The sequence below is a fragment of the Chrysemys picta genome, chromosome 9 (assembly GCF_011386835.1).
Source record: "Chrysemys picta bellii isolate R12L10 chromosome 9, ASM1138683v2, whole genome shotgun sequence".
Taxonomy (NCBI): domain Eukaryota; kingdom Metazoa; phylum Chordata; order Testudines; family Emydidae; genus Chrysemys; species Chrysemys picta.
In genome coordinates, this window is record NC_088799.1 from 56,361,504 (window position 1) to 56,389,499 (window position 27,996).

General features: G+C 50.3%; 2 protein-coding genes across 2 annotated transcripts; both read right to left on the bottom strand.

The window, feature by feature from the left end:
• Positions 1-342: 342 nt before the first annotated feature.
• Positions 343-2,657, bottom strand: LOC135973352 (uncharacterized). The gene is made up of 2 exons (XM_065556239.1): positions 1,938-2,657; positions 343-943 (listed from the first exon to the last, which is right to left on the bottom strand). The coding sequence occupies exons 1-2, from the start codon at positions 2,512-2,514 to the stop codon at positions 468-470; spliced, it is 1,053 nt and encodes a 350-aa protein (XP_065412311.1). The 5' UTR covers positions 2,515-2,657; the 3' UTR covers positions 343-467.
• An 8,849-nt stretch (positions 2,658-11,506) lies between these two features.
• LOC101945729 (allantoinase, mitochondrial-like) lies at positions 11,507-27,937 on the bottom strand. The gene is made up of 12 exons (XM_008175304.4): positions 27,737-27,937; positions 26,346-26,503; positions 22,603-22,754; positions 21,256-21,370; positions 19,778-19,924; positions 18,906-18,951; positions 18,434-18,527; positions 17,219-17,405; positions 14,941-15,079; positions 13,751-13,923; positions 13,306-13,338; positions 11,507-12,352 (listed from the first exon to the last, which is right to left on the bottom strand). The coding sequence occupies exons 1-12, from the start codon at positions 27,768-27,770 to the stop codon at positions 12,188-12,190; spliced, it is 1,443 nt and encodes a 480-aa protein (XP_008173526.1). The 5' UTR covers positions 27,771-27,937; the 3' UTR covers positions 11,507-12,187.
• Positions 27,938-27,996: the final 59 nt, after the last annotated feature.

A 27,996-nucleotide genomic window follows, 5' to 3' on the forward strand; every position in this document is an offset into this window, starting at 1 on the left:
TTTCAACGGAGCCTGTCACCCCTCCTGATCGGGACTGTGTGTATGGGGGGTCTATGTGACTTTGTGGCAGGGGGAGGACGGTTACAGATCCCATGCTGTGTGGCTCTGTGATCCTGCCTAAGGACCGGCGCTTAAGATCTGTAACTGCCCTCCCCCGCCACAAAGTCACAGAGCAACCCACCCCTCCCCCCAACATTACATCAAAACAACCTCCCAGACTAACCGGGGTAACTAGTCACTGCATCACTGCACTGTGTATGTGCCCTGCTGCTGTGCCTGCCCCCGACTATGTACCCTGCCAAAGGAGACTGTCCTGTCCAATTACCAACCCCCTTTCCCCTTCTCCTCCAAAAGAACATGATTGAAACAGTAGTTAACAGAAAAGAATTTTTTATTATCAACTACACATGGCATTGGGAGGTGAAACTTGGACGTGGGCTTGTGTCAGGCGGGAAGGAAAGAACTTTTCAAATTTTGGGAAATGAGAACCTTCTGCTACTAGAGCTCTCTGCAGGGGTGGAGTGAGACTTAGCAGGGACTCTGCCGCCTCTCCTTCTTTGCACTTTGGGTGAGGTGGGTATGGGACTTGGTGGCGGGGGAGGGCGGTTAGAGATGGACTGCAGCGGGGCTCTGTCCTCCTGCCTCCGTTCCTGCAGAACATCCACAAGGCGCCGGAGCGTGTCCGTTTGCTCCCTCAGTAGTCCAAGCAGCGTTTGAGTCGCCTGCTGGTCTTCCTGCCGCCACCTCTCCTCCCGATCCATGTTGGCTTGGTGCATTCGGGTCAAGTTCTCCCGCCACTGGGTCTGCTGTGCTGCCTGGGCTTGGGAACAGGCCATAAGCTCAGAGAACATGTCCTCCCGTGTCCTCTTCTTCCTACGCCTAATCCGCGCTAGCCTCTGGGAGTGTGATTCCAGGCTAGGTTGTGAGACAGTCGCAGACGGGGCTGTGGAAATGGGAAAAAGGGAGTGAATTCCTCAGAAAGATAAATGTAGTTGTGAACAAAGAACATAGTCTTTCTCTGTGAACAAGACCATGCACAGCACCTTTCACATGCGCACTCAGCACAAGGTCGAATTCTCGGCCTTCGCATTCAGTGCCTGGGGTCTTGAACAGCACATTTGAGAAGCGAGGCAGCACAACAGAATTTCTGTTGCAGGCAGACATGGTAAGCCGTACACTTGTGGCAGTTTAAAACTTTTATATTACCACTGGCCTCATTTCACATTTAAAGCAATGTCAGTCCCTGCTGCCAGCAATCCGGCAAGTGGGAACTCTGCCCCTGTCCCACCCCCTCGCGGCTGTCCCCGGGAACGATCCCTTTCGGCTGCCCCTCTCCCGCCTCCACCGCGTGGCTGCAAACCAGCAGTTACAGTTCTGTAAAGGAACGGGAAAGCAGTCCCAACACTAACATTCCCCTACCTAATTAAAAGCAGGTCACCATGGCCGACATCACCCTGATGAGTATCTCCGAGAGCGACAAAGAGAGAATGCTCCGGGAAAGCCTCCAAAGACCAGGGCCGTATGCCGCCCTGCTGTGCAGAGCAATGATCCCCGAGTACTTGATAATCTCGTGGCGCGGCAACGTGTCGTACTTTGGAGGACCCAATAAGGCCGCTCTCCCCAAGAACCTCATGCAACGGCTTTCAAATTACCTCCAGGAGAGCTTCATCGAGATGTCCCAGGAGGATTACTGCTCTATCCCCGGACATATAGACCGCATTTTACTGTAGCTGCAGTAGCAGGGAATAAACAGTAGAGCGGCTTGTGCAGGACAATCACTGAAAACCGGACATTGCTGGATTTCTTTTCAAAACTTGCACTGCCCATTACTAAACCGTTAAGCGCCTAGGGCACACTAATCATGAACAACCCATTCTTTTAATTGTTAATATTCCTGTTTTGTTAAAAATAAATGTTTAGATGTTTACAACACTTACTGGCTGATCCTTCACCAGATTCTGTGTCCGGGGTAACGGCTGGGGACGCTTCGTAGGGGATCTCTGTAAGGGTGATGAAGAAATCCTGGCTGTCGGGGAAATCAGCGTTGTGAGAGCTGCCGACTGCCTCGCCCTCCTCATCTCCTTCCTCATCTTCCCCGTCCCCTAACATGTCCGAGGAACCGGCCGTGGACAGTATCCCATCCTCAGAGTCCACGGTCACTGGTGGGGTAGTGGTGGCGGCCGCACCGAGGATGGAATGCAGTGCCTCGTAGAAACGGGATGTCTGGGGATGGGATCCGGAGCGTCCGTTTGCCTCTTTGGTCTTCTGGTAGCCTTGTCTCAGCGCCTTGATTTTCACGCGGCACTGCGTTGCATCCCGGCTGTATCCTCTCTCTGCCATGTCTTTAGAGATCTTCTCGTAGATCTTTGCATTCCTTCTTTTGGATCGCAGCTCGGAAAGCACGGACTCATCGCCCCACACAGCGATGAGATCCAAGACTTCACGATCAGTCCATGCTGGGGCTCTCTTTCTATTCACAGACTGCACGGCCATCACTGCTGGAGAGCTCTGCATCGTTGCCAGTGCTGCTGTGCTCGCCACGATGTCCAGACAGGAAATGAGATTCAAACTGGCCAGACAGGAAAAGGAATTCAAATTCAAATTTTCCCGGGGCTTTTCCTGTGTGGCTGGTCAGAGCATCCGAGCTCGCACTGCTGTCCAGAGCGTCAACAGAGTGGTGCACTGTGGGATAGCTCCCGGAGCTATTAGCATCGATTTCCATCCACACCTAGCCTAATTCGACATGGCCATGTCGAATTTAGCGCTACTCCCCTCGTCGGGGAGGAGTACAGAAGTCGAATTAAAGAGACCTCTATGTCGAACTAAATAGCATCGCAGTGTGGACGGGTGCAGGGTTAATTCGATGTAACGGCGCTAACTTCGACATAAACGCCTAGTGTAGACCAGGCCTGAGTCACAGAGCCCTGGTTGAGAACAGCTGATTTAGAGCATCCTGGGAGCTGCTCTAAATTACACTGCCAGTTAAGCAGCCGGGGATCAATGTGATACAAGGATGCCCTGGCTACACCCCTTTCCCCAGGCCATACCCTATGCTATTATCTCCATTGGAATGTCTCCCGAGTTATCCTGGGCTAGCTAAGAGTCGGAACCTGTCTTCTTTGTTTGTTTTCCTCAGGACCCCAATTTGACTGGCTCTGGGGAAAGATATTGCACTCCCAGATGATGGTGTGTGTGTGTGTGTGTGGAATTTACCACCATCACAAAGAGTCATACCGGCAGCCATGCCCAACGTGCATGTAAGAGTGTGGCTGTAAGAGTGAGGCTATGGGACAAGCATTAACCCTGTTGTGTTAATTAGTTCCTCCTTTGCCTGGTCCTTCTGCACCTTCCTGGGCAGCCTGGAATATACGGAGTGTGTAATTGACTTGTGGAGGACTCCGTTTCACCCCAGCTGGGGAAGGTTGACATGTTGCCTCGAGCAGCGCCACAGTCGATCTCTGTCAGACCCCCAGCTGCTTTTGTACTTTATTAACCTAGCTAGGCTGTGTGTGTTTTTTCTTGTGAGGCAACAGTGCAGTTGAAAGAGTGCTCCCTTGACGTGAAAGCTGACTGGATAACTGCATGGGTGTTTGTGTAGGATAACTTACCCAATCAGCACGGTGTTGGAGCCAACCCTCCTGTCCAGGATTGCTTAAGCAATTGAGTGTTTAGGCAGAGCTGTGCGGTGAGGTTGTACTGTGTTAACCCACTGGTCAATGCGTGTGACGCAGCAGCTGGGGCTGAGCCACTGAAGAGATGGATCTGGTGCAGCTCTTGGCTATAATAATAATATCTAGCTTTTATACAAGGCTTTTCCTGAGTAGATCTCAGTGCACTCTACAAAGGAGAAGATCAGGATCACTATCCTCATTTTACAGTTTGGGAAACTGAGGCACAGAGTGAAGTAACTTACCCAAGGTCACCAGCAGGCCAGTGGTAGAGCCAGGACTAGAACCCAGTGTAGCAGGGTAGTTACGCTGCTCCTAGAAAAAAGGCCATGCTGATTGGGGAAGCAGCCACAGCTGGGGCCATGCCCCAGTTAGGCCACACCTGGCCCTGTTATAAGGGCTCAGGGAGGAGCTGGGACAGGCTCTCTCCAGCCTTGGAGGGAGAAGGACCTAGCTGCCTAGGAGCTCACGGTACGGTACGGTACAGTACAGTACAGTATGGGGATGGGTAGAGGAGCTGGGGAGCTCTAACCTGGTAAATCCCCAGGCTGTGGGCCTTGCTAAAAGGCCAAAACAGATACTGGGGTTGCAGAGGCCAATGATGAGTGGCCTTTACAGACTGTAGTTTGCCCCAGTGAACGGGGGCTAGATGATGACTGGCAGTAGCCACTGAGGCAAGGTGGGTTTAGAAGGCTGGGGGTTCCCCTGGGAGGGGAGATCCAGAGTGTGGGGGTACTGCTGGGGCAGAACCCCAAGGTAAAGGGCACCGGGATTTGGGAGGGACACAGGGCCTGAGGCAGGTGAGACAGCAGCTGGCAGAGGGTGCTCCGGAGCTGGAATTGAGCTAATTCCCAGGATAACCAGCAGGAGGTGTTGCATTGGTGAGTCTTCACTTTGCTACACCCAGGTTTCCGGCATGCCAGTTCCATGCGCTATCCACTTGACCACATTATAAAAGGTTGCTTTCTAGCAGCTCATGCAGTTAGCTCAGGAGCCCCCTGGTTCAATGCCGAGTGTGTTGGCCAAGCTGGCAGCCATCAAAGAGGTAGGGGCTGGTTTGGGAGTCAAACTGCAGTGGGTGTCAGATGCTTGGGATGAGCTTTCTCTGTCTGGAAGAAGCATGTAACACACTGGTCAGTGTATGTGTTATGTGTCCCCATCCAGAAAGGCTGTCAGGCTGTTGTAGCCTCAAGCCACAGAGCCTTGGCCAGGCTATAAAGGTTCATACTTTCAGCTCTGGAGGTCCCCAGGTCAATCCCAGATGCAGCCATCACCCCAGCACAGTCTCCTGTCTGAGAGCTACAGAGGGTGTGCATGTCCAGCAGCATATTAACTAACACAGCCCCTCTGTGTTTACTGCACTGGAGACCTGTCTGGCCTCTCTCATAAGGGACACTACAGTTCTTATCTGGGCGATACTGAGATTATGTTCCAGTACACTCTCTGGATCCTCAGTCAGCACAAACCAATGGGCTGATTTATGAATGCAGAAGATACAGTTGCATCTACTTATAAGATCATGTAATGTGTTTGCATGTCCAGTAGAGATGCAGCATAGCTGAGCTCTTGAATCCACATGCAAGGATTTGGGTGTGCAGCAGGGCTGGGTCAGAGAACCCAGCTTTGAACAAGGATTTAGTTTGAGTTAAAAACCTACCTCACAGGATCAGGGGGCTTATTTTCCAGCCTGGGTTCTGGGTTGGCCAAAATCTTTTCAGATCCTTTGTGAGTTTGGGCCCGTGATGGTGGTGAAACCATGCAGTAATACTCATTGGCCCCCGGAGTTCCAATTTCAGGCCCATGTGGGGCCATTGCACCACAAGGAGAGAGTGGGTAAGAAGGGAAGCCTTCTTCAGTTTCACAGAGTCCTCTAGAGAACCTACTAGTCCAATGTCTCCAAAGTCAGAACCATAGAAGTTTAGGATTGGAAGAGACCTCAGGAGTTTTTTTTTCATAGATTCATAGATTCTAGGACTGGAAGGGACCTCGAGAGGTCATCGAGTCCAGTCCCCTGCCCGCATGGCAGGACCAAATACTGTCTAGACCATCCCTGATAGACATTTATCTAACCTGCTCTTAAATATCTCCAGAGATGGAGATTCCACAACCTCCCTAGGCAATTTATTCTAGTGTTTAACCACCCTGACAGTTAGGAACTTTTTCCTAATGTCCAACCTAGACCTCCCTTGCTGCAGTTTAAACCCATTGCTTCTTCTTCTATCCTTAGAGGCTAAGGTGAACAAGTTTCCTCCCTCCTCCTTATGACACCCTTTTAAATACCGGAAAACTGCTATCATGTCCCCTCTCAGTCTTCTCTTTTCCAAACTAAACAAACCCAATTCTTTCAGCCTTCCTTCATAGGTCATGTTCTCAAGACCTTTAATCATTCTTGTTGCTCTTCTCTGGACCCTTTCCAATTTCTCCACATCTTTTTTAAAATGCGGTGCCCAGAACTGGACACAATACTCCAGCTGAGGCCTAACCAGAGCAGAGTAGAGCGGAAGAATGACTTCTCGTGTCTTGCTCACAACACACCTGTTAATACATCCCAGAATCATGTTTGCTTTTTTTGCAACAGCATCACACTGTTAACTCATATTTAGCTTGTGGTCCACTATAACCCCTAGATCCCTTTCTGCCGTACTCCTTCCTAGACAGTCTCTTCCCATTCTGTATGTGTGAAACTGATTTTTTCTTCCTAAGTGGAGCACTTTGCATTTGTCTTTGTTAAACTTCATCCTGTTTAACTCAGCCCATTTCTCCAATTTGTCCAGATCATTTTGAATTATGACCCTGTCCTCCAAAGCAGTTGCAATCCCTCCCAGTTTGGTATCATCCGCAAACGTAATAAGCGTACTTTCTATGCCAATATCTAAGTCGTTGATGAAGATATTGAACAGAGCCGGTCCCAAAACAGACCCCTGCGGTACCCCACTCGTTATGCCTTTCCAGCAGGATTGGGAACCATTAACAACAACTCTCTGAGTACGGTTATCCAGCCAGTTATGCACCCACCTTATAGTAGCCCCATCTAAATTGTATTTGCCTAGTTTATCGATAAGAATATCATGCGAGACTGTATCAAATGCCTTACTAAAGTCTAAGTATACCACATCCACAGCTTCACCCTTATCCACAAGGCTCGTTATCCTATCAAAGAAAGCTATCAGATTGGTTTGACATGATTTGTTCTTCACAAATCCACGCTGGCTGTTCCCTATCACCTTACCACCTTCCAAGTGTTTGCAGATGATTTCCTTAATTACTTGCTCCATTATCTTCCCTGGCACAGAAGTTAAACTAACTGGTCTGTAATTTCCTGGGTTGTTTTTATTTCCCTTTTTATAGATGGGCACTATATTTGCCCTTTTCCAGTCTTCTGGAATCTCTCCTGTCTCCCATGATTTTCCAAAGATAATAGTTAGAGGCTCAGATACCTCCTCTATTAGCTCCTTGAGTATTCTAGGATGCATTTCATCAGGCCCTGGTGACTTGCAGGCATCTAACTTTTCTAAGTGATTTTTAACTTGTTCTTTTTTTATTTTATCTGCTAAACCTACCCCCTTCCCATTAGCATTCACTATGTTAGGCATTCCTTCAGACTTCTCGGTGAAGACCGAAACAAAGAAGTCATTAAGCATCTCTGCCATTTCCAAGTTTCCTGTTACTGTTTCTCCCTCTTCACTAAGCAGTGGGCCTACCCTGTCTTTGGTCTTCCTCTTGCTTCTAATGTATTGATAAAAAGTCTTCTTGTTTCCCTTTATTCCCGTAGCTAGTTTGAGCTCATTTTGTGCCTTTGCCTTTCTAATCTTGCCCCTGCATTCCTGTGTTGTTTGCCTATATTCATCCTTTGTAATCTGTCCTAGTTTCCATTTTTTATATGACTCCTTTTTATTTTTTAGATCATGCAAGATCTCGTGGTTAAGCCAAGGTGGTCTTTTGCCACATTTTCTATCTTTCCTAACCAGCGGAATAGCTTGCTTTTGGGCCTTTAATAGTGTCCCTTTGAAAAACTGCCAACTCATCTAGTCCAACCCTCTGCTCAAAGCAGGATCAATCCCAACTAAATCATCCCAGCCAGGGCTTTGTCAAGATGGGCCTTAAAAACTTCTAAAGATGGAGATTCCACCACTTCCCTAGGTAACCCATTCCAGTGCTTCACCACCCACCTAGTGAAGTAGTTTTTCCTAATATCCAACCTAGACCTCCCCCACTGCAACTTGACACCATTGCTCCTTGTTCTGTCATCTGCCGCCACTGAGAACAACCTAGCTCCATCCTCTTTGGAACCTCTGGGGCACTCTGCTGGATACCAGCTGCCAACTAGACATCAAGCTGTTGATCATTACCCATTGAGCCCGATGATCTAGCCAGCTTTCTATCCACTTTATAGTCCATTCATCCAATCCATACTTTTATTACCTTGCTGGCAAGAATACTGTGGGAGACTGTATCAAAAGCTTTGCTAAAGTCAAGATATATCACATCCACCACTTTCCCCACATCCACAGAGCCAGTTATCTCATCATAGAAGGCAATCGGGTTGGTCAGGTATGACTTGCCCTTGGTGAATCCATGTTGACTGTTCCTGATCACCTTCCTCTCCTACAAGTGCTTCAAAATGGATTCCTTGGGGACCTGCTCCTTTCCAGTGACTGAGATGAGGCCGACCGGTCTGTAGTTCCCTGGGTTCTCCTCCTTCACTTTTTAAAAGATGGGCACTATATTTGCCTTTTTACAATCATCACCTACCGCTATCACCATGAATTTTCAAAGATAATGGCCAATAGCTCTGCAATCACATCAGGCAACTCCCTCAGATGCATTAGATCCGGACCCATGGACTTGTGCACATCCAGCTTTTCTAAATAGTCCTTAACCTGTTCTTTCACCACTGAGGGCTGTTCACCTCCTCCCCATACTGTGTTACCCAGTGCAGCAGCCTGGGGGCTGACCTTGTCTGTGAAGACCGAGACAAAAAAAGCATTGAGTACTTCAGCTTTTTCCACATCATCTGTCAGTATGTTGCTTCCCCCATTCAGTAAGGGTCCCACACTTTCCCTGACCTTGTTGCTAACATATCTGTAGAAACCCTTCTTGTTACCCTTCACATCCCTTGCTAGCTGCAATTCCAGTTGTGCTTTGTCCTTACTGTTTATACCCCTGCATGCTCAAGCAATATTTGTATACTCCTCCCTAGTCATCTGATGAAGTTTCCACTTCTTGTAGGCTTCCTTTTTGTGTTTAAGCTCATCGAAAATTTCTCTGCTAAGCCAAACTGGTCGCCTGCCATATTTGCTATTCTTTCTGCACATTGGGATGGCTTGTTCCTGCACCCTCAATAAGGCTTCTTTAAAATACAGCCAGCTCTCCTGGACTCCTTGCCCCCTCATATTAGCCTCCCAGGGGATCCTGCCCTTCAGTTCCCTGAGGGAGTCAAAGTCTGCTTTTCTGAAGTCCAGGGTCCGTATTTTGCTACTCTCCTTTCTTCCTCTTGTCAGGATCCTGAACTCAATCATCTCATGGTCACTGCTGTGGAGGTTGCCACCCACTTCTACTTCCCCTACCAATTCTTCCCTGTTTGTGAGCAGAAGGTTTAACGCTGTCCTACGTCTGCAAGAGTCCTATGGTCTGCTGCTTCTTGGGAGCCCAAGAACCTTCCTTAGAACCAATCTCTGCCTCACTGGATGTGGAGCCTTGCACTGCTCCCTATACCCAGTGAATCCAAAGCAGGACAAGGTGTTTCATTTATAAAACCAACACAGGATGCATGAGGTTTTGCCAGCGATCAACCCTCTTGCTCCAGCTTATCCCATCTAGTGTGGGCAGTGTGAGCAGCAGCGATGCCTGCCTGGTGTTCTTTTCTGCCTTCGGGTGTGCGCAGGAATGAGCAGGCAAGGTTGGTGTGTCTTACTGTGTCCATCCCTCTCCTTCACAGAGCACATGTGGGGGTTTGGGGCTGTTCCTAGAGATCTGCATGGCCTCTTGTCTCTGAATTCTTCTGGGGGAGTTCCCCTAGGTGCCCCTATGGCGGCAGGCTGTGCATGTGGGGAGCCCATGTTGTTGGGTTTGCTCTCTGTGCCTTTGTATGCTCAAGTGTCTGTTTTTAACATGATTCCCTGGGCAACACTTAATTTACTGCAGCCTTAGGTTAAATTCACTGAGTAACTGGGCCCCTTCTCAGCTAGGGCACCACTATCGAGTTGCTGATCCAAAGCCCTGGATGTCCTTAGAGGGATTCCAGGGAGAGCAGCCAGCTGAGCTTTGGGAGCTAATAGGTTTTCAGGGCTGACACCCCTCCCCAGGCCAGCCAGAAAACCCTTGAAGAGAGTGAGCGGGGCAGGGGTGGACTCTGCCAGGGAAGTTTCATGGAGTCCCCCTGCTGTTCCCCTCCTCTGCATGGCTTTTCTGCAAGAGAAATTATTGCCTAACTCAAATGATTCATACACACAAGTAACAAGCATAGATCTCTCTCTCATGCAGACGCACACACCGCCCCCCTCCACCCCCCCAGTCATAAGGTTAAGATAACTTGCTGAGAGACTGGCTGATGTTTTACCAGTGTTTGCTTCCCTCTTATGACAGCACCAGAGTCAGTTTACTCTGCTCCTGATGGTTTTTAAAAGGAGGGTGAAGGCTGAGCAGACTGCATTGGGCTAGGCTATGTTTGGGAAAATCTTGTGTAAGTTGCTGATAACATCCAGCAGCACAGACCATGCAATGGTCACACTCTGATGGGACAGTTGTGCAAGAGGCTTTATGTACTCAGGAGGTATGGTGGGAATTTTTCCAGGGGAACTGTGCATTTGGTAGAAAATTGAGTTTTTGACTAAACAAAAATGTGCATGGAAAAAGTCTGCTTCCTATGAAAAACCTGAACTCTGAACCCCCAGGGGTGGGGGGTGGGGGAAAAGTGTTGTGATGAAAAGGTGAAAATGTCCACATGGAAAAAAAATTTTTTTCCAGCCAGCTCTATTTCCTGAGAGCAGCAGCACGGCCCTGTTCCAATGTCCTCTAAGGTCAGTAGGAGGCTCTTCACTGTCTGCAGGGGGCTTGGGGTCAACATAGGAAAATAGGGATGAATAAGATCATACAATTGGCAGTGCTATTTCTAAGATCTCTGTTCATGCTTTCCCCATCCTGAACATGAAGGGAAAGAGTGTGGTTGGACCGTACAAAGAGGGGGGGCAATTCACAGATCGACTCTCCCATGTGCAACGTGCCAGCTCTCCCTGGAGAGCCAGCCCCGCCCCCATAACCTCAACCAACAGCTGCATCTCTGATGGAGAAGGCCCGCAGGCCAGCCCCCTGCATCCCAGGCACTGGTACGGCAGAGGCCTAAAGCAAGTCAAGGCTAATCACACTTCATATTAGTCAAACAAACCGGTGGACTGTTCAGAGCTGCTGAGGCCAGAAGGGAGGCCAGTGATTATCTAGCCTGACCTCCTGCATAGCCTGAGGGCTGTAGAACTTCCCCTCCAGGGGTTCCTGCATCAAGTCCCGGAGCTTGAGGAGGAACTAAGGGCTGTCTTGTTTAGAATGGTGTCTTTTAGAGCTTGACTGGACTTGGGTTACTCCCCCAGCCCTGGGGAATCTGTTTCTGGGTCAATTAAACTCCTGTATAAGCATTTTTCTCTTTATTTCCTCTATGAACTTTGCTGAGTTCAGCTTCCAGCCATTGGATCTCCTTCTGCCATTACCCTCTAGCAACACCCAGCAGAGTTAGATTCCCCCGTATACGACTAAAGGGGCTAATTACATTCTATTGGCACAGCTGTTGGCTCTGGCCCAAAGCTAAGCATTCCAACACCTACTGAATACTCCTCTTCACACACCCACAGGTTGGCATGCTGCTTTAATAAAAGCTTTCGTATACAATTCCAATGTTCCATAGCTTGGCCAGAAGTATTGCCTCAGGTTCTGGTTTGCTGGCTTACAGTTCTGCCTTTGGGGTGGACTCCAGTGGTCCTGCAAAGCTCTCCATTGCACAAAAGGGGAAAGATTGTCACTCTAACATACACAGCATAGTCCAGTCCATTGCCATCATAGGTCATTGCAACATCAAGGCTGGGATTTGCACAGGAGCCTGTGGGAATTAGGCACCCAAAGCCAATGGGAAGGGGAGCTGGGTGCCTAAGCCCCTTAGGCTCCTCTGAAACTCCCCTCAAAATAATTGCCCATTAGGGTTGTAAATTGGATGTGTGGGGCTCAGCGGTAGGCAATGAGGAGAGGAATTTTTTGCTCTCCATTCACCGCCTTTGGTCTCACTTCTCTCCTCCTCTTGGAGACCTCCTCCAGCAGCTGAGTGAAAGATCAGGCAGTGTCTCTACAGCCACCCACAAACCCTTTTTCCTGCAACCATGGGTTTATGGAAGTGAACTAGGGAATGGGCCATGCCCTCTGCTTCCATGACTGTTTCCCTCCCCCCACCCCACATTTTTCTCTTCTCTTTCCTGGTCCACATGGGGCTCTCAATAATTTGGTTTGTCTCATGGTCACGTTCTCTCCTCCATTCTTAGTCAGTAGTAGGGCGAGGAGGAAACTCTTGTGGACATCTTTCTCTGAGTTACAAGCAGGACTCCTTCCGGCTTGGGTGAGAACTTTCCTTTCAGATAAACCAACCTGCCATGCACGAGAGTGGCAAGAACCTCTCCACGAAGCTGGAAGCCAAGGTACGGGGTCAGCTAGGAGAGAAAACACACCAGCCATTGCAATGCAAGCTCTTCACTGGAATGTTTTACCACAAGTTTCCATTTACAAGCCACAGGTTGCTAGATATTGACATAACACCCAAGCCCCATGCTCATTCCTGTAAGCCATTGCTATGGGTCTTCCTCTGCAAGAGGAAACCAATGATACAGTCAACAAGGTGGTTGAATATCCTCTCACTACAAGACAGTGTCCTTTCAGGTGCATTGTTGGGCAGTGTAAGGAACTCCATGACTAAACAGAGATGGCAATTAGAATCCCTACAGGGTCTGAGACATCATTTGTACTTCTGTAAGATTTCCTTACAACTAGAAGCCAAAGGCGTGTGTTCTACAGTAGGCAGGGCCGGCTCCAGGCACCAGGCACCCAAACACATGCTTGGGGCGGCACCTGGTAAGGGGCAGCGGGGGGAGCGCGGCATGGCATTCCGCGGGGGGGGGGGGGCGCTCTGGCGGCGCTCAGCGGGGGGGGCGGCACGGGCGCCGTGCTGGGGGGGTTCAGGCGGCGCTCGGCGGGGGACGGGGGCGGGCTCCGGCAGCGCGGGGCTCGGCGCTCAGGGGGGCGGTTCTGGCAGTGCTCGGCAGGGGTGGGCTCCGGCGGTGCGGCGCTTGGCGGGGGGGTGGCGCAGGGCACGGCGCTGGGGGTGGGGTGTTCCGGCGGCGCTCGGCGGGGGGGGGTGGGCTCCGGCGGCGTGGCGCTCGGCGGGGGGGGGCAGCGCTGGGGGGGGTGGCGCGGCGCTCGGCGGGGGGCGACGCTTTTTTTTGCTGCTTGGGGCAGCAAAAAAGTTAGAGCCGGCCCTGACAGTAGGTGAGGGTGCAAGTTACCAACAATAAAAGGGGGTTAGTTTAAAGTCTTACTACTTTCCCGAGGGGGTTGGTAGAAAGAGGATGTACTGTGTGAATATAGAGAGTATGAACTGTTCTTGTACCTGGTTTTTATGTTGAATCATGTTTTTCTTCACCTAAAAAAAAACAACAACAATGAATTTTATGGCTGCTGAATTGAGAATGTCTTCAAACATGGCCTGCTCCCTGTCACCACCTAGGAATGGGACTCTTTTAACCAGCATCATCCTGGACCTCCTCAAGTAGGGAAATAAACAGAGGCTCATGTTCCTTTTCAGGGTAACAGGTCACAGGAGATGAATGAAAGTGGCAACCAAAAGTTAGGCGAAATTTTATTCTACAAGTGTCTGATCTCAGTCTATCAAGACTGCCCTTCTATTCATTACGTATATACTATTGTATATCTCAGCCTACATCTTGGATCATCTCAAGCCAAAGACTCATCCTATTTCCCTATTAATTATTATACTGCACACACCCAATGTTGGGCATTTCCAACTCTGTGCCACACGCCTTTCCCATCATTACCTCAAACTCCTTGTCTGGATCCCAGATCACCAAGTCAGCATCCATCCCTGTGCACAGCGTCCCCTTGTGGTCATCCAGTCGGCTCAGGCTGGCAGGATTTTTGCACATCAGTTGCACCATGTCATGAAGGGAGAATCCCTTGGATTTTGCTGAGGTCCAGAACAGAGGAAGCCCTGCGTGTGGTTCCAACAGCAATCAGGACATGTGTAGGGGGATCAAGGCTGTTACTGATGGGTCATGTCTATCGCCTGCTCATGGAAGGTCACACATGGCTCCTGAGATTGAGCAACTGAAGCTGGAGAGGTCTCTACCCTCCATGGTCCTCCATCAGTAGTGGGAACAAGGGTCTCTGTTTATTGTGAGTGCATTTATTTCTCATTACACTACAGGGGCTGATAACAGTGGCTAGAGCTAGCCAGAGCTTGGACAGCCACTGCAGCCTTCCTCCACATGCCTTAGCCAACAGAGGCTGTGTGGAACGCATGCCCACAACCCTCATCACTGTCCCCGTCAAGTGCAAGATGCACTCCTTCCACCTGGCCTTTGCTGATAAAAACAGACAATGCAGTACCCAGAACTGAACATTAAACAACAAAACAGCCACATGCATTATTTCCCCTGGGACTTGGACGAATGAATGGTCCACATGTGGCAGATGCTAGGCCTATCGCTTAATGCACTACTGGAAAGTGCTCAGATACCAGGGTGACAAACATGGTAGGAGAACATGAATAGAATAATGCAGAAGGACTGGGGTAGTCATCTTGAGGCTTGGGCAGTAGATAAGGCAGAATACAGCTAATGAAACCACCGGGAGGGGGCGGGGGGGGTCAGAACTGGAGTCTGAAGCAGCCCCCATCCCCTCGGAAGATGACCAAGCACTGAGTTGCCATGAGTGTACACTAGGGCTTAAGTTCTCAGAGACTATTTCCCAGTTCTCAGAGACTATTTCCCACCTTGAGGGCTCGGGGCTTCAACTGCAAGGCCGGGTGACTTGGGGCTTTAGGGGGGGGGAGTAGGCACTGGGGCTCACAGCTTCTGTCCCATGTGGGGAGGCACCAGGGCTCCTAAGGTTTTGAAAACATTTACTGGAGCTCTGCTCTGGAGGGCTCTGGCTGAATTTAAGCCCTGCTGTACACCATATCTGGAAGACTCAATACAGCCAGGCTGTTCTGACCCACCCCTCTTACCAAACTGCAGTGAGGCAATGCCTCCCCGGGCCTTGAAAAAGTCTCCATCATCCAAGATTTTGAGGTCTGGTGAGCCGGGGTTATGGGCTGACACCACCATATCGATCAGCCCCTCTTGCAGAGCACTCCACAGCTGCTCCTGGAGGCAAGAGAAAGGGAGAGGTTAACCTCACAACAGGCTGTGATGGGTGGAGGACTCTTTCCTATACAGAAGAGGGTATTTGCTCTGCCAGCTAGTCTCACAGGACCATTATTATATGCAGAAAGTCTTAAATTAACCTGAGTCATCCTGTCATGATATATGGACTCTCAGTCCATTTTATATAGAAGACACTGATTAAATTAAACTACTAGATATAAACACAAACAAGGAGGTTTCTACACAGCTCCTGTTCCAGCTTTGTTTCCCTGCCTGGACCCGTGTCCAGTGTACAAGACAGCTAGTGGCTGAATAGCACACAGCCCCATAGCTTTATCAGTACATCTCATCCTACAGCAATTAATTGCAACTGTCCAAACCCAGCTTCCCCCTAGCTGATGGCACACCAGACCCTGCCAGAACCACAGGAAGGAGCAGCGAGCCACATGCACTCTTCACACCCCCTTGCCCTTCATGCCCGGTCCTGGAGGGCTGGAATGTTCCTGGCCTGACAAGCTTCATCTGATGCCTTTCATAAGACAGAGAAGTGGTTCCACCTGACAACATCAAATGGGACATTCTGCTTGCTGAGATGGGCTCAATCATCTTCCAGGGGGCTGCTGTGAACTGAGTAGTGTGGAGACGGAAGCTAGGAAAGATCCCTCACTGACTGAAGAGAGGCCTTTGTTATCACAGCTTTAATAGCCTCCTGTCCTGGATACCCACAACCCAGGCTGGTTTATACAGTACCTGGACCTTGCTGTAGCCAGACAGGTAACTGCCCAGCCCTGCCTTTTCTCCTGGGGCCTTGGCAGCCTGGCTTCTGCTCTCTTGACTCCACAGCAGCCACCCTTGCCAAGGTCATCAGCTACCTTTCTGTAGTCAAATCCAATGTGGCCAAGCCCCAATCCATTCAGGGACCTGCTGGCTTGTCCCTGGTCTCTGAGCCCATCGGGTGCACTCTCTTCACATTTTCAAACTTTTCTCTACAATCTCGGGGGCTAGAAACTGAACGAACACAACCCACAGCCCCTGTTCTCCCGTGAGACTGTGACTTCCCGAGCTGGGCTTTACAAAACACACCAGATATCTTGAAACTCAGGAGAGCTGACACCAGTGCAGAGCTCATGGCCTCTTCATTTGTGTCCTTTTAACTGACAATAATCGTAACACCTGCCTCTTAGCCAACACTTGTCACCAGTTAGTCTCCAAGCGCTTGACAAAGGAGGGGACATCATTACATCCATCGCACAGAGAGGGAAACCAAAGCACAGGGAGGGGACGCAACATGCTCCCAGTCACCAAGAGGCTGACTGGGAGTAGAACCCAGGTCTTCTGAATCCCAAGCCAGTGCTCTAGCCATTAGGGAACACTGCCTTTGGCACCATGGAGCACTTCATCTTCCTGGAAGCACTCCATTCTTGAGGCTGCAGAGCCTGCACTTTCCTGCTTCTCCTACTGCTTATCTGAGGCTCCTTTGGTACTTCCTTTGGCAGTACCTCCCCTCCTCCCTCTGTCAATGTCCTTGGCTCGCTCCACCCCACGTAACTTCAGCACCAATCACATGGTTTAGCTAGGAGACTTTTGTGCTGGTGACCCTCAGCCCTACCTTCCTGTCCTTAACCAGGCACCCTCTGTTCAGCCCGAGAGCAATCATCTCTGTTCAGACCATCCCTAACCCCTGCCACTCTCCCTCCATAACATGTCCAAATCCCATCCATTCCTTTCTGTTCCTGCGGCTAAACCCCTTGTCTGGGCCTTGGTCACCTAGAGCCTTGGCCCTGTAGCCACCTCCTTCCCGAACCTCACTGTGTCCCACAACAGCCCATCCCAAGAGTGGACCATGCTTGATCAAGGCCACACTCAGGGATTCACCACCAGGTGACTGAAGCAGAGGAGACATGAGTGACAGAGTTGCCTGGATTCTGCAGAATGGGAGTGAGGGGCAAGAGGATGGGATCCACAGAGACTGAAGAGCTGGCCCAGTCTGACTTCTGCTGCTCCTGAAATGTATCTTCTTAGATGGTGGCCTTGTTTCCCTCCTTTGCTGGTGCCCCCTTCCCCCAGCCCTGGTTATGCTCATGGCATCTGATGTCTTGGGCTGAGATTCCCCTCTGGAGCCCCTCTAGGTCTCATTACCTGATTGGTTTTGGCCCTGATAGGAGGACAGCACTTGTAGTAGGTGCCCCCAGGTGGAATGCGTTCAGATGTCAGGGTGAGGTAGTGGTGGGCAGTCTCTACAGTGAGTGGTGCCCCTTTCTGGCGAGCTTCTCTGATGATGGGCAGGGCTTGAGCAGAGGAGAGATGGAGGATGTGACAGGGCACCCTATTAGGAGAGAGCGTGAGACAGTTATCCTGTTGGCTGGGCAGCTCTCCTCAGGCCAGTGACTTCACTCCTCATCTCGTGATGGTTGAGAGCAGAGCTGAAGTGTCACCACCTGTGGGTTAGGGGGAAGGCCTTGCCCATGACTTAGCCACTGTCCTCAGTCTCACTGATGAGCTGGTAACATAAGCGATAATTAGTGACTCCAGCTCGGTCTCCTGGGGCTTAAAGAGAGACTGACCCCAACTGTGGTGGTGAAGCACCAGAGCTAAGGAGGAGGGTCCCCTCTGGGAAGAGCCTGCAGAAGCCAGCATGTGAGCCGCACAAGGAGCAGAAGGGAGCCCCAAGCTAGGGTGTGTGAGGCTGAGGGAATAGAGGAGATGCCCAGGAGGCGTTTGAGTTAAAAGAGAAGCTCTGCAACAGGGAGATCCCTGGGGAAGGGAGGCAGGAGAACCCTGCGGGAGAAGCTCTGCAGGGCCAAGAGAAGAGGCCAAGAAGCAGAGGCCTTTAGTGGCACCTGAGAAGGGCAGGAGAACTATTAGTTGGGCCTTTTGGTACCTGGAAGGGGACTGAACCAGCGTGTGACTTGGCCAGAGAGCCAAGCCACAGGAGACCCAGCAAGGCAGTCTGGAGAAGAGAGCAGCTGGGCGTGGCCCCCACAGCACAGGAAGTGGCCACCAGAGGGGTATGAGAGACAATATCCCAGGCAAGGCTGCATCTGGGCAGGAGGGGGTGCCTGAGAGGAAAGGACACGCGCTTACGCCAACTCACCGCACCTATGAGATGGGCGAGGGAAGGGGGTCACTGGCTTCCCTGCTGGAGGGGAAGCCCGTGTGTGTGTGTGCCTTTCTGCCCAGTGATGGGTTGCCCTCAATTTACATTGCCACGGCTCTCTTGGCATGGATAGGGGCCACACACCCTTTTGTGCAATGAAAGCAGAGAGCAACTTTCTGGAGGTCAAAGGTCACTGTCATTAAAGCACTCATGTTTCTCCTCCCTGCTTCCCAACCCCAAAGAGAATGGTTCCTTACTTGTACTGGAGGCAGAGATTAGCGATGGTCTGGACGGCCTCCACTTCCATTGCATCGGGGCGGGAGTCCAGGAGTGCCCTGTACTCTGTGGGGTCTGCATAGACACCGGAGAAGGATATAGAGTCAGGTTTGCATCTCGAGGTGCAGGAGGTTTGTGCCTAAGGGACATAGTGATGTGCTCCTGGACTCCGTGGGCTATTTACACAAGCAGAGGACCTGGCCCCGGATGTGTAGGGAGTGGCTAACTGCCCAGAAAGGGTTACGGCTAGGGGAATTTTATTCCGTGACCCCTGTCAGTAGGCTCTTGCTTGCAACATTCATCAGTGTCATGGGGTGTCTGTGTGTGCCCTGCCCTGGCAGCGTAAAGGGGCCTGAATGGAAGTGAGAGTCAGGCCCATATGCCTCCTGCAGGCTGTGTACATAGAGAGATGTGCTTGCCGTATGTTTCCATCCCAGAGTCGTCACCACGTACCCTCTAGTGCCGGCTTCCACTGGCCCAGCTCTTGCTCTGCGTGGAACTGGAAAGCGAATCCAAATGGAGGGAAGGGTTAATGCTAACAGGTTGGGAAGGTAAGCCCTTTCCAAGGCTACTCCTCCCATTACCCTCCTTTCCCATTTGTGGAAGGAAACAGAAGGGCCTGATGGGTCACACTCTGAGCCATACATTAGAAGAGCCCTGCTGTCTCCTGGGGATTGAAACCGCCTGTCCTGGGGGGTTGAGATAACACACAAATGATGGCAACTTCCTCCCTTTCTGGAGTGCCAGGAAAGGTTGGCTCTGTCTAATCTATCAATGGCTTTTCTGGGATGCTTGTCCCCCAGGTTTCCATGTGCTCTGGGATCACACTCCAGGGGGAGAGGCTTGTCATGGGGATGGTTGTCTTTGAAGGTAATATTTGAAGGAGGAAGCTGGAAACCAGTATCTGTTTTCAGTCTCCAGGGCAGGAATGCTGCCCACTGAACCATGTGGGCCCTGCCCTGCCCTGCCCTTGGTGCAGTTAGTTACACTTACGCCAAGTGCGTGGGAGATGCTGCTGTTCTGATTTGGTAGTGTAACACCGACATACCCCGGTCGTTGGCGGGCGGGATCAAACCTGGGACCTCTGGAGCTAAATGCATGCACCTCTACTGCATGAGCTAAAAGGCATATGGCTGTTAGTTAAGGCTGGAGAGCAAACTCATTAATCTCTCTCTAAGTGGTCTCAGTGCCACTCAGTGGGACAGAACACCACGCCCAGGAGGTGTGTGGGGTACAGTAGCACTGGGGTTTTGAATCTGAAGAGAGAAAGCAGGAACCTGAACGTCATGGGACCAGGGTAGCTGAGCATAAGCAGTGACACTTACCAAGAGGACACAGTCTGTGCCTTGCAGCTCATTCATTGCCATGTGCAGATCTTGGAGGCTGACGTGGGGGAATTCCTCCACTCCACTTGCAATCAGGGAGCACTTAAAGCCTGGGACTCCAGCCTGCAGCATGGGCAGGAGCTCATCCTAAAGCAGGCAACAGAAGTGATGCCCTCAGGCCTGGACATCCCACTATGCACCGCTTCTGCCTAATGCAGCCTTTGCAGGGTGTGCATTCCAACCCTAGCATTTGCTGCAGAATGATAGCCTGGCCATCTGAGATGATAAAAGTAGGGCAGTGACTGAGATAGATGTTATGTTCTACGTTTGCAGGTTATCAGGCACCTGGTTCAGCCAGCCCTTCTGGATGGCTCCAACTAGGAGAGCCACATTTAAGCAAAATCTGCCAAAGAACAAGCACCTAAACTACTGTCCATATGCCCCACGAGGCATCGTCCTAGCCAATAACTCAGCATGCATATGGGACAGCTCTGCTCCACAATGGATAGGGCCATCAGTTTCTTCAACATTTACCTCCAGAGAAGGTCAAATTCCAATAGACTTTGAAGGTCAAGATGCCCCTTAGTAGGCAAATCCTTCATTTCAACAGATCAAAGCTGTATTTGTGCTAGTGGTTACCCAACAACTTTGCTCAGCCAATGCCCACTAATCTCTGACCCTGTGCTAGGACAATGGGATAGAATAGAATAGAATATCAGAGTTGGAAGGGACCTCAAGAGGTCATCTAGTCCAACCCCCTGCTCAAAGCAGGACCAATTCCCAGCTAAATCATCCCAGCCAGGGCTTTGTCAAGCCGGGCCTTAAAAACCTCCAAGGAAGGAGACTCCACCACCTCCCTAGGTAACACATTCCAGTGTTTCACCACCCTCCTAGTGAAATAGTTTTTCCTGATATCTAACCTGGACTTCCCCCACATTCTATGATTCTATGATTATTATGATATTTACTGCCCCATTGCTAATAGATTGGACCAACACAAACCTCCCAATACCTGCAAGCTGACCCAGTCCAGACGCCCCTTCTAACAACAGCAGGGACTGGGATTCTCTCATCAGCCTCACAGGAGCCAAACCCTGGCCCCATTGAAGTCAATGGGAGCCTTGCCAGTGGCTGCAGATTTGTTAGCAGCATCCCTGGGACATTGTTCTGTGTCCGTTCCCCAAGAGAGCCCAGTGTGGTTAGGCAGATCAGCTGAGTGGGAGGCATGTTCAGCATTATTGACTGACCCATTCATCACAACTTTGTTGGACTGATCAGTTTCCTCTGCTTTATTTCGCAGTCTGCACTGATTGTGCAGCATTTTTTTAGTGACTTGCAGCCAGGTTTCCAGAAGCACTAATCCCGTTGGCTCCCTGCACTGAAACTCCCCAGAGAAGAGATGAGTCCTGGGTATCTGCCCTTGCCCCATTCCAGCTGGTATTTCATGCTGTTTCATTTGCTGAATAACAGCCACTGACCTGGTTTCCAGGGATGACTCCACCCCAGAAGGCTACATCCACATAGCACTGCCCTTCGGCAGACTGCATCTTGTCATCAAAGTTTGCCAGAGTTGTGGTTGGGGGGAGACAGCTCCTGGAGGGCATAGAGAGAGAGAGCACCTTAGTGAGGCCCAGACCCCTTTCTTGACTGGAAGGGAGAATGCTACAGAGATGTAGAGAAAGAGTGCACAAGGAATGCGGGATGAGGAGAGTGCAGGGTAGACAGGGGCGCAGCTAGCTCCCATAGACAGAGGATGATTAAGACAAAATGGGGACCAGAGCTACCAACGGTTTGGTGCTCCCTTAGAACACTCGTCCCCACCAGACACTTCCTCCAAAGCCCTCAGCCCCTACAAATGGATTATACTTCCTAGTCCCCTGCCAGCGGCAAGCCCCTTTATGTTCTCATCCCCTGTAGATGGTCTCCTTCTGCTATCGGGACCCTCCATGCCTGGATCCCTACTTCCCCTAGTTCAGCCTTCGGATGGACATCAGAATGAAGATCTTTGCCCCTCTTCTCAGAATAAACTTCTGCTTATAAATCCTTTTTCTTTTCGTCCTGAAAGTACCAGGTGTGGCCAGCAGAGAGCACTGTTGGACCACATTTGTCACTCAGGAGCTGGGCTCAATGGCAGTGCTTGCTGGGAACAGGCAGATTTGGATGCAGTTTATTTCCCTTGCATCTCTGAGCTGCAGTTTGTAGGGGATTTGTCCTGCGTTCCAAGCTGCATGGGGTGGCGGAGAATAGCTTCACCCAGCGGCACGTGCCACAAAGGAACTTTCCCCCAGCAAAGGCTGGGCTTTCCCTGACCTGGCAGGAGTTTAGCAAATAGTATGCACCCATTGAGCTCCCATTCTTTTGTCACCCCACACCTTTCACAGACAGAATAACTCAGCAGCATTGCAGAGGGAAAGGGCAACCTGAACAGCACATGTTCAACACCTGCAAAGAATGGGCTGAAGTCCTGGGGCCAGATCCTCAGCTGGTGTAAATTTGCTTAGGTTCATCCTTTATACCACCGGAGGGTCTGCCACATTCTGCAGGGGCCCTGATCCACCCTCCCATTGCAGGTGATGGAAAGATGCCCATAGATTTCAGTGGGAGATGGCGTGGGCCTAACTATCCACATGCAGGACAGGCGGGTCTCCAAGACCCATCAAACCCAGTGCAATGCACAGTGAGGAGCCACTTCGCTCTCCGCTCCATCCTTCCCTTTACAAAGGTCATGCTATCATTGTATGGGCCCCTTCCAGTGCATGGCAACAAGGAGGTAACCCATAGGTGTGTGCAGTAATGCTGCTCCCACCCCGCCTTCGGTACCGTACAGCGGCATCGCCACCAGGGTTGTGACGCCTCCTGCAGCAGCAGCCTTGGTTGTAGAAGAGTAACCCTCCCAGGTTGTGTGCCCTGGCTCACATGTGTGGACGTGAGGGTCTATGATCCCGGGCATCACCACCAGATCACCGACGTCCAGCACCTGTGGGGAGAAAGGAACTCACGGACAATCCCGGGGGAGGGAGGTCATGTTAGAATCCTCTCAGCCCACATCAACATTGCGATTAGCACTGAAAAGGCCCAGTGTCCCAGGGTGGCTGGCCCTTTATGGGGAGATGGGTTCAGCCCCAGCCACTCTCCTGGTGGGGGAGGAGAGATGAGGTAAGCCATATGACCCAATCAGGTCTGGGGATAGATAGGGATTGTCTGGATGGAGCCGAGGATGAGCTAAAGTCTCCTGCAGGAGTCCCAGAGAGATCTAGCAGGGGAGGCTGCTGGTTGGGTGCTGTGAGCTGGCAGGCTGCAGGCGCCCCAGCAGAGCTGTCTGGAAGGAAGCCCTGTTGTCAGGATGATTTTGTTTCTTTCTGTTTCTTGCAAGACTTTGTTGCCTGCCATGGTGGAGCTGTTGCGGGGGCAAGGAGAAGCACAGAAGTAACTATGGTAGGAGGGTAGTGGAGTCCCTTAGCAAAGCGGGAAGGCTTTGGGCCTGGAGGCTGGGCTTCAGGGGCATGGTGCAGACCTGGCAAAGCAAATACAAACTGAGCTGGGTTACTGAGGGTGCATTTTAAGCACTGTTTTACCACAGCAGTTGCCCCCAGATTATGATTTCTGCTCGCCCCCCATGCACAAACACACACATACACACACACTTCAGGCAGTGCTAGAAGTGGTCTGAAAGGAGAGGGCTGCTGGAAACTGTACAGCCGCAATAAATCGGACTCCAGAAGGGGAACCTTTTATATTAAATACTCTGGACTATGGAAAGTCATGGGGAGGCGCAGGAGGCGAATGTGGGGTGCCTGCAGGGCCACCCTTTACCACAAGGGGGTACTCTAGTGGTGATGTCCCTGCTACATCCAGTTTCTTGCATGCAGGCTAGAACCCTGCAGTGGGACTGGATGGGATCCCGTGGATCCCAGGACTGCTGCCATAAGTGGGAGTGGGTAAAATGTACTTTGTTGCAGTCAGGAAAAAAGTCCAGTCTGGGGGGGTTTGCAGGAAAACACTAACTCTCTCGTCACCTTGTCCTATATAGAATTTGAGCAATGTACAGCAAGTTTTTCTTTTTTAAAATAAAGGTTTTAATACTTAAATTTAAGCAAGGGATAGAAAGAGATCTGATGTCTCATATAACGCGAGTTAAAGTATTTTTACGTGGTTTAAGCAAGATTTGTTTTATTCTTTTAGTGGTAAAATTGTTGTTTTAGTAGCATAAAAAACTCTGTCTCTTTTGCAGAATCTAAGGTTTTTGCGGGTGGAAGTGGGATAAAAATGCAAGAAACTATGTGGGGGTGGGTGGGAGTGTATTACGGGGCAGGACTGGATCAGGATTTTAAAAATAGTCCCGTGCAGGGCTTCACCATCAGGAAGTGACTTCCAGAATGATGGGAAGATATGGATTTCCCAATGACTTCCATTAATACCTCCAACAGATGTACTAGGCCAGTGAGGTAGCAAATGTTCTAAAGTTCATCTGCACCCAGGTACAATTCCTACACACTGTCAAAACGGCTCCCTAATCTCAGACATGCCAGTCTGATGATCCCAGTTAATCAATGATTTACTTTGCTATTCTTTTCATGTCTCCAGTTTGCTCCTGTGCACTAGATCCTGCTAAGATCTTTTAATTAGGTATTAAAAATATGCCAAACAAATTTTATGGCTGACTTCACATGTTCATGTCCCTGATACCAAGGGCCAAACTTGCAAAAGGGTGTTCTTCCAATTGTGGGTGAAATTTGCACTCGCCAAGTTTGCACCTCTACTTTAGAGGTGCAAGTGCTCTGATGTGTACCTTCCGTTCATCTAAGAAGTGCAATACTGTAGGTTCAATTTACACCTACAGAATAGGAGGCTTGGCTTCAGCCTGTTTGAAAATACACTGTTAAGGAGGACCAGAGGTAACCCGTGCCTGCTGATTGTGTATGTGTGTGGCGGGGGGGAGGGGCGGAGTGAGGGCAGGCAGCTTCAGCAGTGTTCAAGCAGCAAATCTTGGGAGAGAGGGACCCTGTCCCCTCTGAGGAGGATTTCCCCTCTGCACGCTCTAGCACTTACCTGACAGAACAGAGGTGATCTTGATGAGCTGGGCCCAGCTGGCTTGCCCATGCTGTGAACTTCACCAGAGCTGTGTGTGGGTGTGATTTTTGTGTCTCTTCCAGACCCATGATTCTGGTTCAGGCCAATCTCTGGGCCAGATCCTCCGCTGGTGTAAACTGGCATACCCCGTTGACTTAAACAGTGCTACACTAACTTACACCATCTGGGGATCTAGCCCAAAGCAGTCAAGTTTTCTGGCTTCTCTCTCCTTATCCAGACACTGATAAGCATAGAATCATAGAATATCAGGGTTGGAAGGGACCTCAGGAGGTTATCTAGTCCAACCCCCTGCTCAAAGCAGGACCAATCTCCAACTAAATCATCCCAGCCAGGGCTTTACCAAACCTGACCTTAAAAACCTCTAAAGAAGGAGATTCCACCACCTCCTTAGGTAACTCATGCCTGTGCTTTACCACCCTCTTAGTGAAAAAGTTTTTCCTAATATCCAACCTAAACCTCCCCCACTGCAACTTGAGACCATTACTCCTTGTTCTGTCATCTGGTACCACTGAGAACAGTCTAGATCCATACTCTTTGGAACCCCCTTTCAAGTAGTTGAAAGCCGCTATCAAATTCCCCCTCATTCTTCTCGTCTGCAGACTAAATAATCCCAGTTTCCTCAGCCTCTCCTCATAAGTCATGTGCTCCAGCCCCCTAATCATTTGTTGCCCTCCGCTGGACTCTTTTAAATTTTTCCACATCCTTCTCGTAGTGTGGGGCCCAAAACTGGACACAGTACTCCAGATGAGGCCTCACCAATGCCAAATAGAGGGGAATGATCATGTCCCTCGATCTGCTGTTAATGCTCCTACTTATACAGCCCAAAATGCCATTAGCCTTCTTGACAACAAGGACACATCTGTTTTCCCCCATTACACACACCTGAAATTGTGATAACGGGGCACAGCTAGAGTATTTACTAACAATGTTTATGGGAACTTGAAAGGAAATGTGTGCTGACCAGTTACTCTGGTCTCTGAGAGCCCTGGCTCACTACACTAAGGGTCAGCACTGAGGTAAAGAAAGAACATTTTGATTACTTCCAGTGATGCCAGTTGAACTGTGTAGTAATTCCATTCAAATGAGTGGAGTTACTCTCAGGTCACGGAGGTCACAGGCTAGCCATCTATATGGAACTAATAAAATGGCCCAGCATCTTGCCTACAGCTAAGGATGGGTACTTCAGGGGCTGTCTCTACATTATTTGTGCCAAGTTCCAGGGGCCTGATCTCACTTCCACCAGTATAATCCACTGGGTTAGACCCTCAGTGGTGTAAATCTACATATACCTCTGTAGTCTTTGGAGTCTGCAGATTCACCTGAGGATCTGCCTTAAGATTTCATTTTTTGCATTGATTTTTAAATGCAACTACTCTAACCCTGATAGCTGTTCCTTCTATCTTTGTATCCTCTCTAATATTTGATACATGGTTGTTTCCTCAATACCAGTTCATCTAGCACTTTGGCCCATACTTGCCTTCTCTCCGCTGGCACAAGCCCAGCTCCTCTTGGGCAGAATGTCAGCTATCTTGCCATTGCAGATGATGATTTCAGCTGGGCAGATGGTATTATCCAGCACCACCCTGTTACTTCTCACAGCCATGACCTCTGAGCCCACCTCCACTTTGGCCGCCCCTTAGTGGGATGGGGAAGAGAAAGGGAGCATACTTAGAATCCAAGGACATAGTGCAGTTAAGGAGAAGACCAGGCAGTTGGACTCTTTGTCATTTAAGAGAAGTAAATTGACAGTGGAATATTGTTGTCGAGGGCAGGCTGGGGAGAAGGGAGCTGCTCCCAAAGTAAGCCATTTTGAGGGGGCTTATATATGAGATAAAACACAATTCGATTCCCTCCTCTGCGTGCTTATGGTCTTTATTGTTAGAGCAGAGCCCAGAGGTCCAACCTGAGCTGGAGATCTCATGGAGCTAGGCCCGGAACATATACAAAGTCAGAGACTGTCCCTGTCCCCACAGCTTATCATCTCCATAGACCAGAAAGGCACAAAGGTGGGGAGGGGGAGGGAAGAGCATTATCGCTGTTGTATGGATGGGGAGCTACGGAGAGCGAGTGACTTGCCAAAGGTCACCTAGTAAGCCAGGCAGACACTGACCTGAGCCAGTGCTCTGAGGCTAGTGCGTGAAGCCCAAGCACCCTTCCTTTCTAAAGTTCTGCTCTCTGCGCACCTGTACCCCCAGCATAGTCGCAAACATCCAGCCAGACTAAGTGGTGTTTGTTAATTCCTTCCTATGTCTAAAGCTTGGTCTTGCTCCAGTGAAGTCAGTGGGAGTTTTGCTATTGATTTTAATAGGAGCAGAATTTGTCCCCACCCCTTTACAGTTGCAGATTTTCCCCTCACTTTCCTTGAGAAGTGTTTTTCTTCTCATGGATGTGTGCATATGCAGGTGTGTGTGTGTGTCAGTGCAGGCCTTTATCCAATGGAGACCACCTCCTCTAGCCCCCAGGAAAACAGTATTTGAAGACTTCCCATCGCATTGCACTGCTGCTGGGGGTTCTCACCCCCATCCACTTGCTAACTGCATGCGGAACCCAAGACAACAGCTCAAGCGGCCTATGACACAGAGACCTCTCCTCCTAGTGCTCAGTGGGTGTGGGTGGAAGCTTGAGGAGCTAAAAGTGGCTACCAATTCAGCTCAGGAGCAAGGACAGGGAACCACGAGAGACCAGCAGGGGTTGGCTAATGTTCAAAGGGATTGATGGCCCAGCTCCCTGACCAGAATGTTCACAGGCAGTTTAACCCTGTGGAATTGCTGCCTTTAATCCTGCAAACAGAGCCCTACCGGAGGAGGATTTCTGCTAGCTAGTCCTAAGCGTTCTTTCACCTGGAGGTTGGATCTGTTCCTTACTCACCTGTTTGGGAGGCTTCTCCGTGTTTTGTAGACATCCTAAGCTGGCACGTGCTCTGCCTTTCTACCTGGCACCTCCTCGATGTTGATTCCGCTTGCCCGTCTCACACTTGTGAATGGCTCCTTTTTCAGTAAAGCTCTGGAGCAGGAGAAACTTTCCAAATGACCCCAGTGGGGATTTTCCTCACTCCCTCAGCAGGGATGTGGCAGGGAGGGGATAGTTAATATTTGATGAGCTCTGAGCTTTGCAAACAGACAGCCACT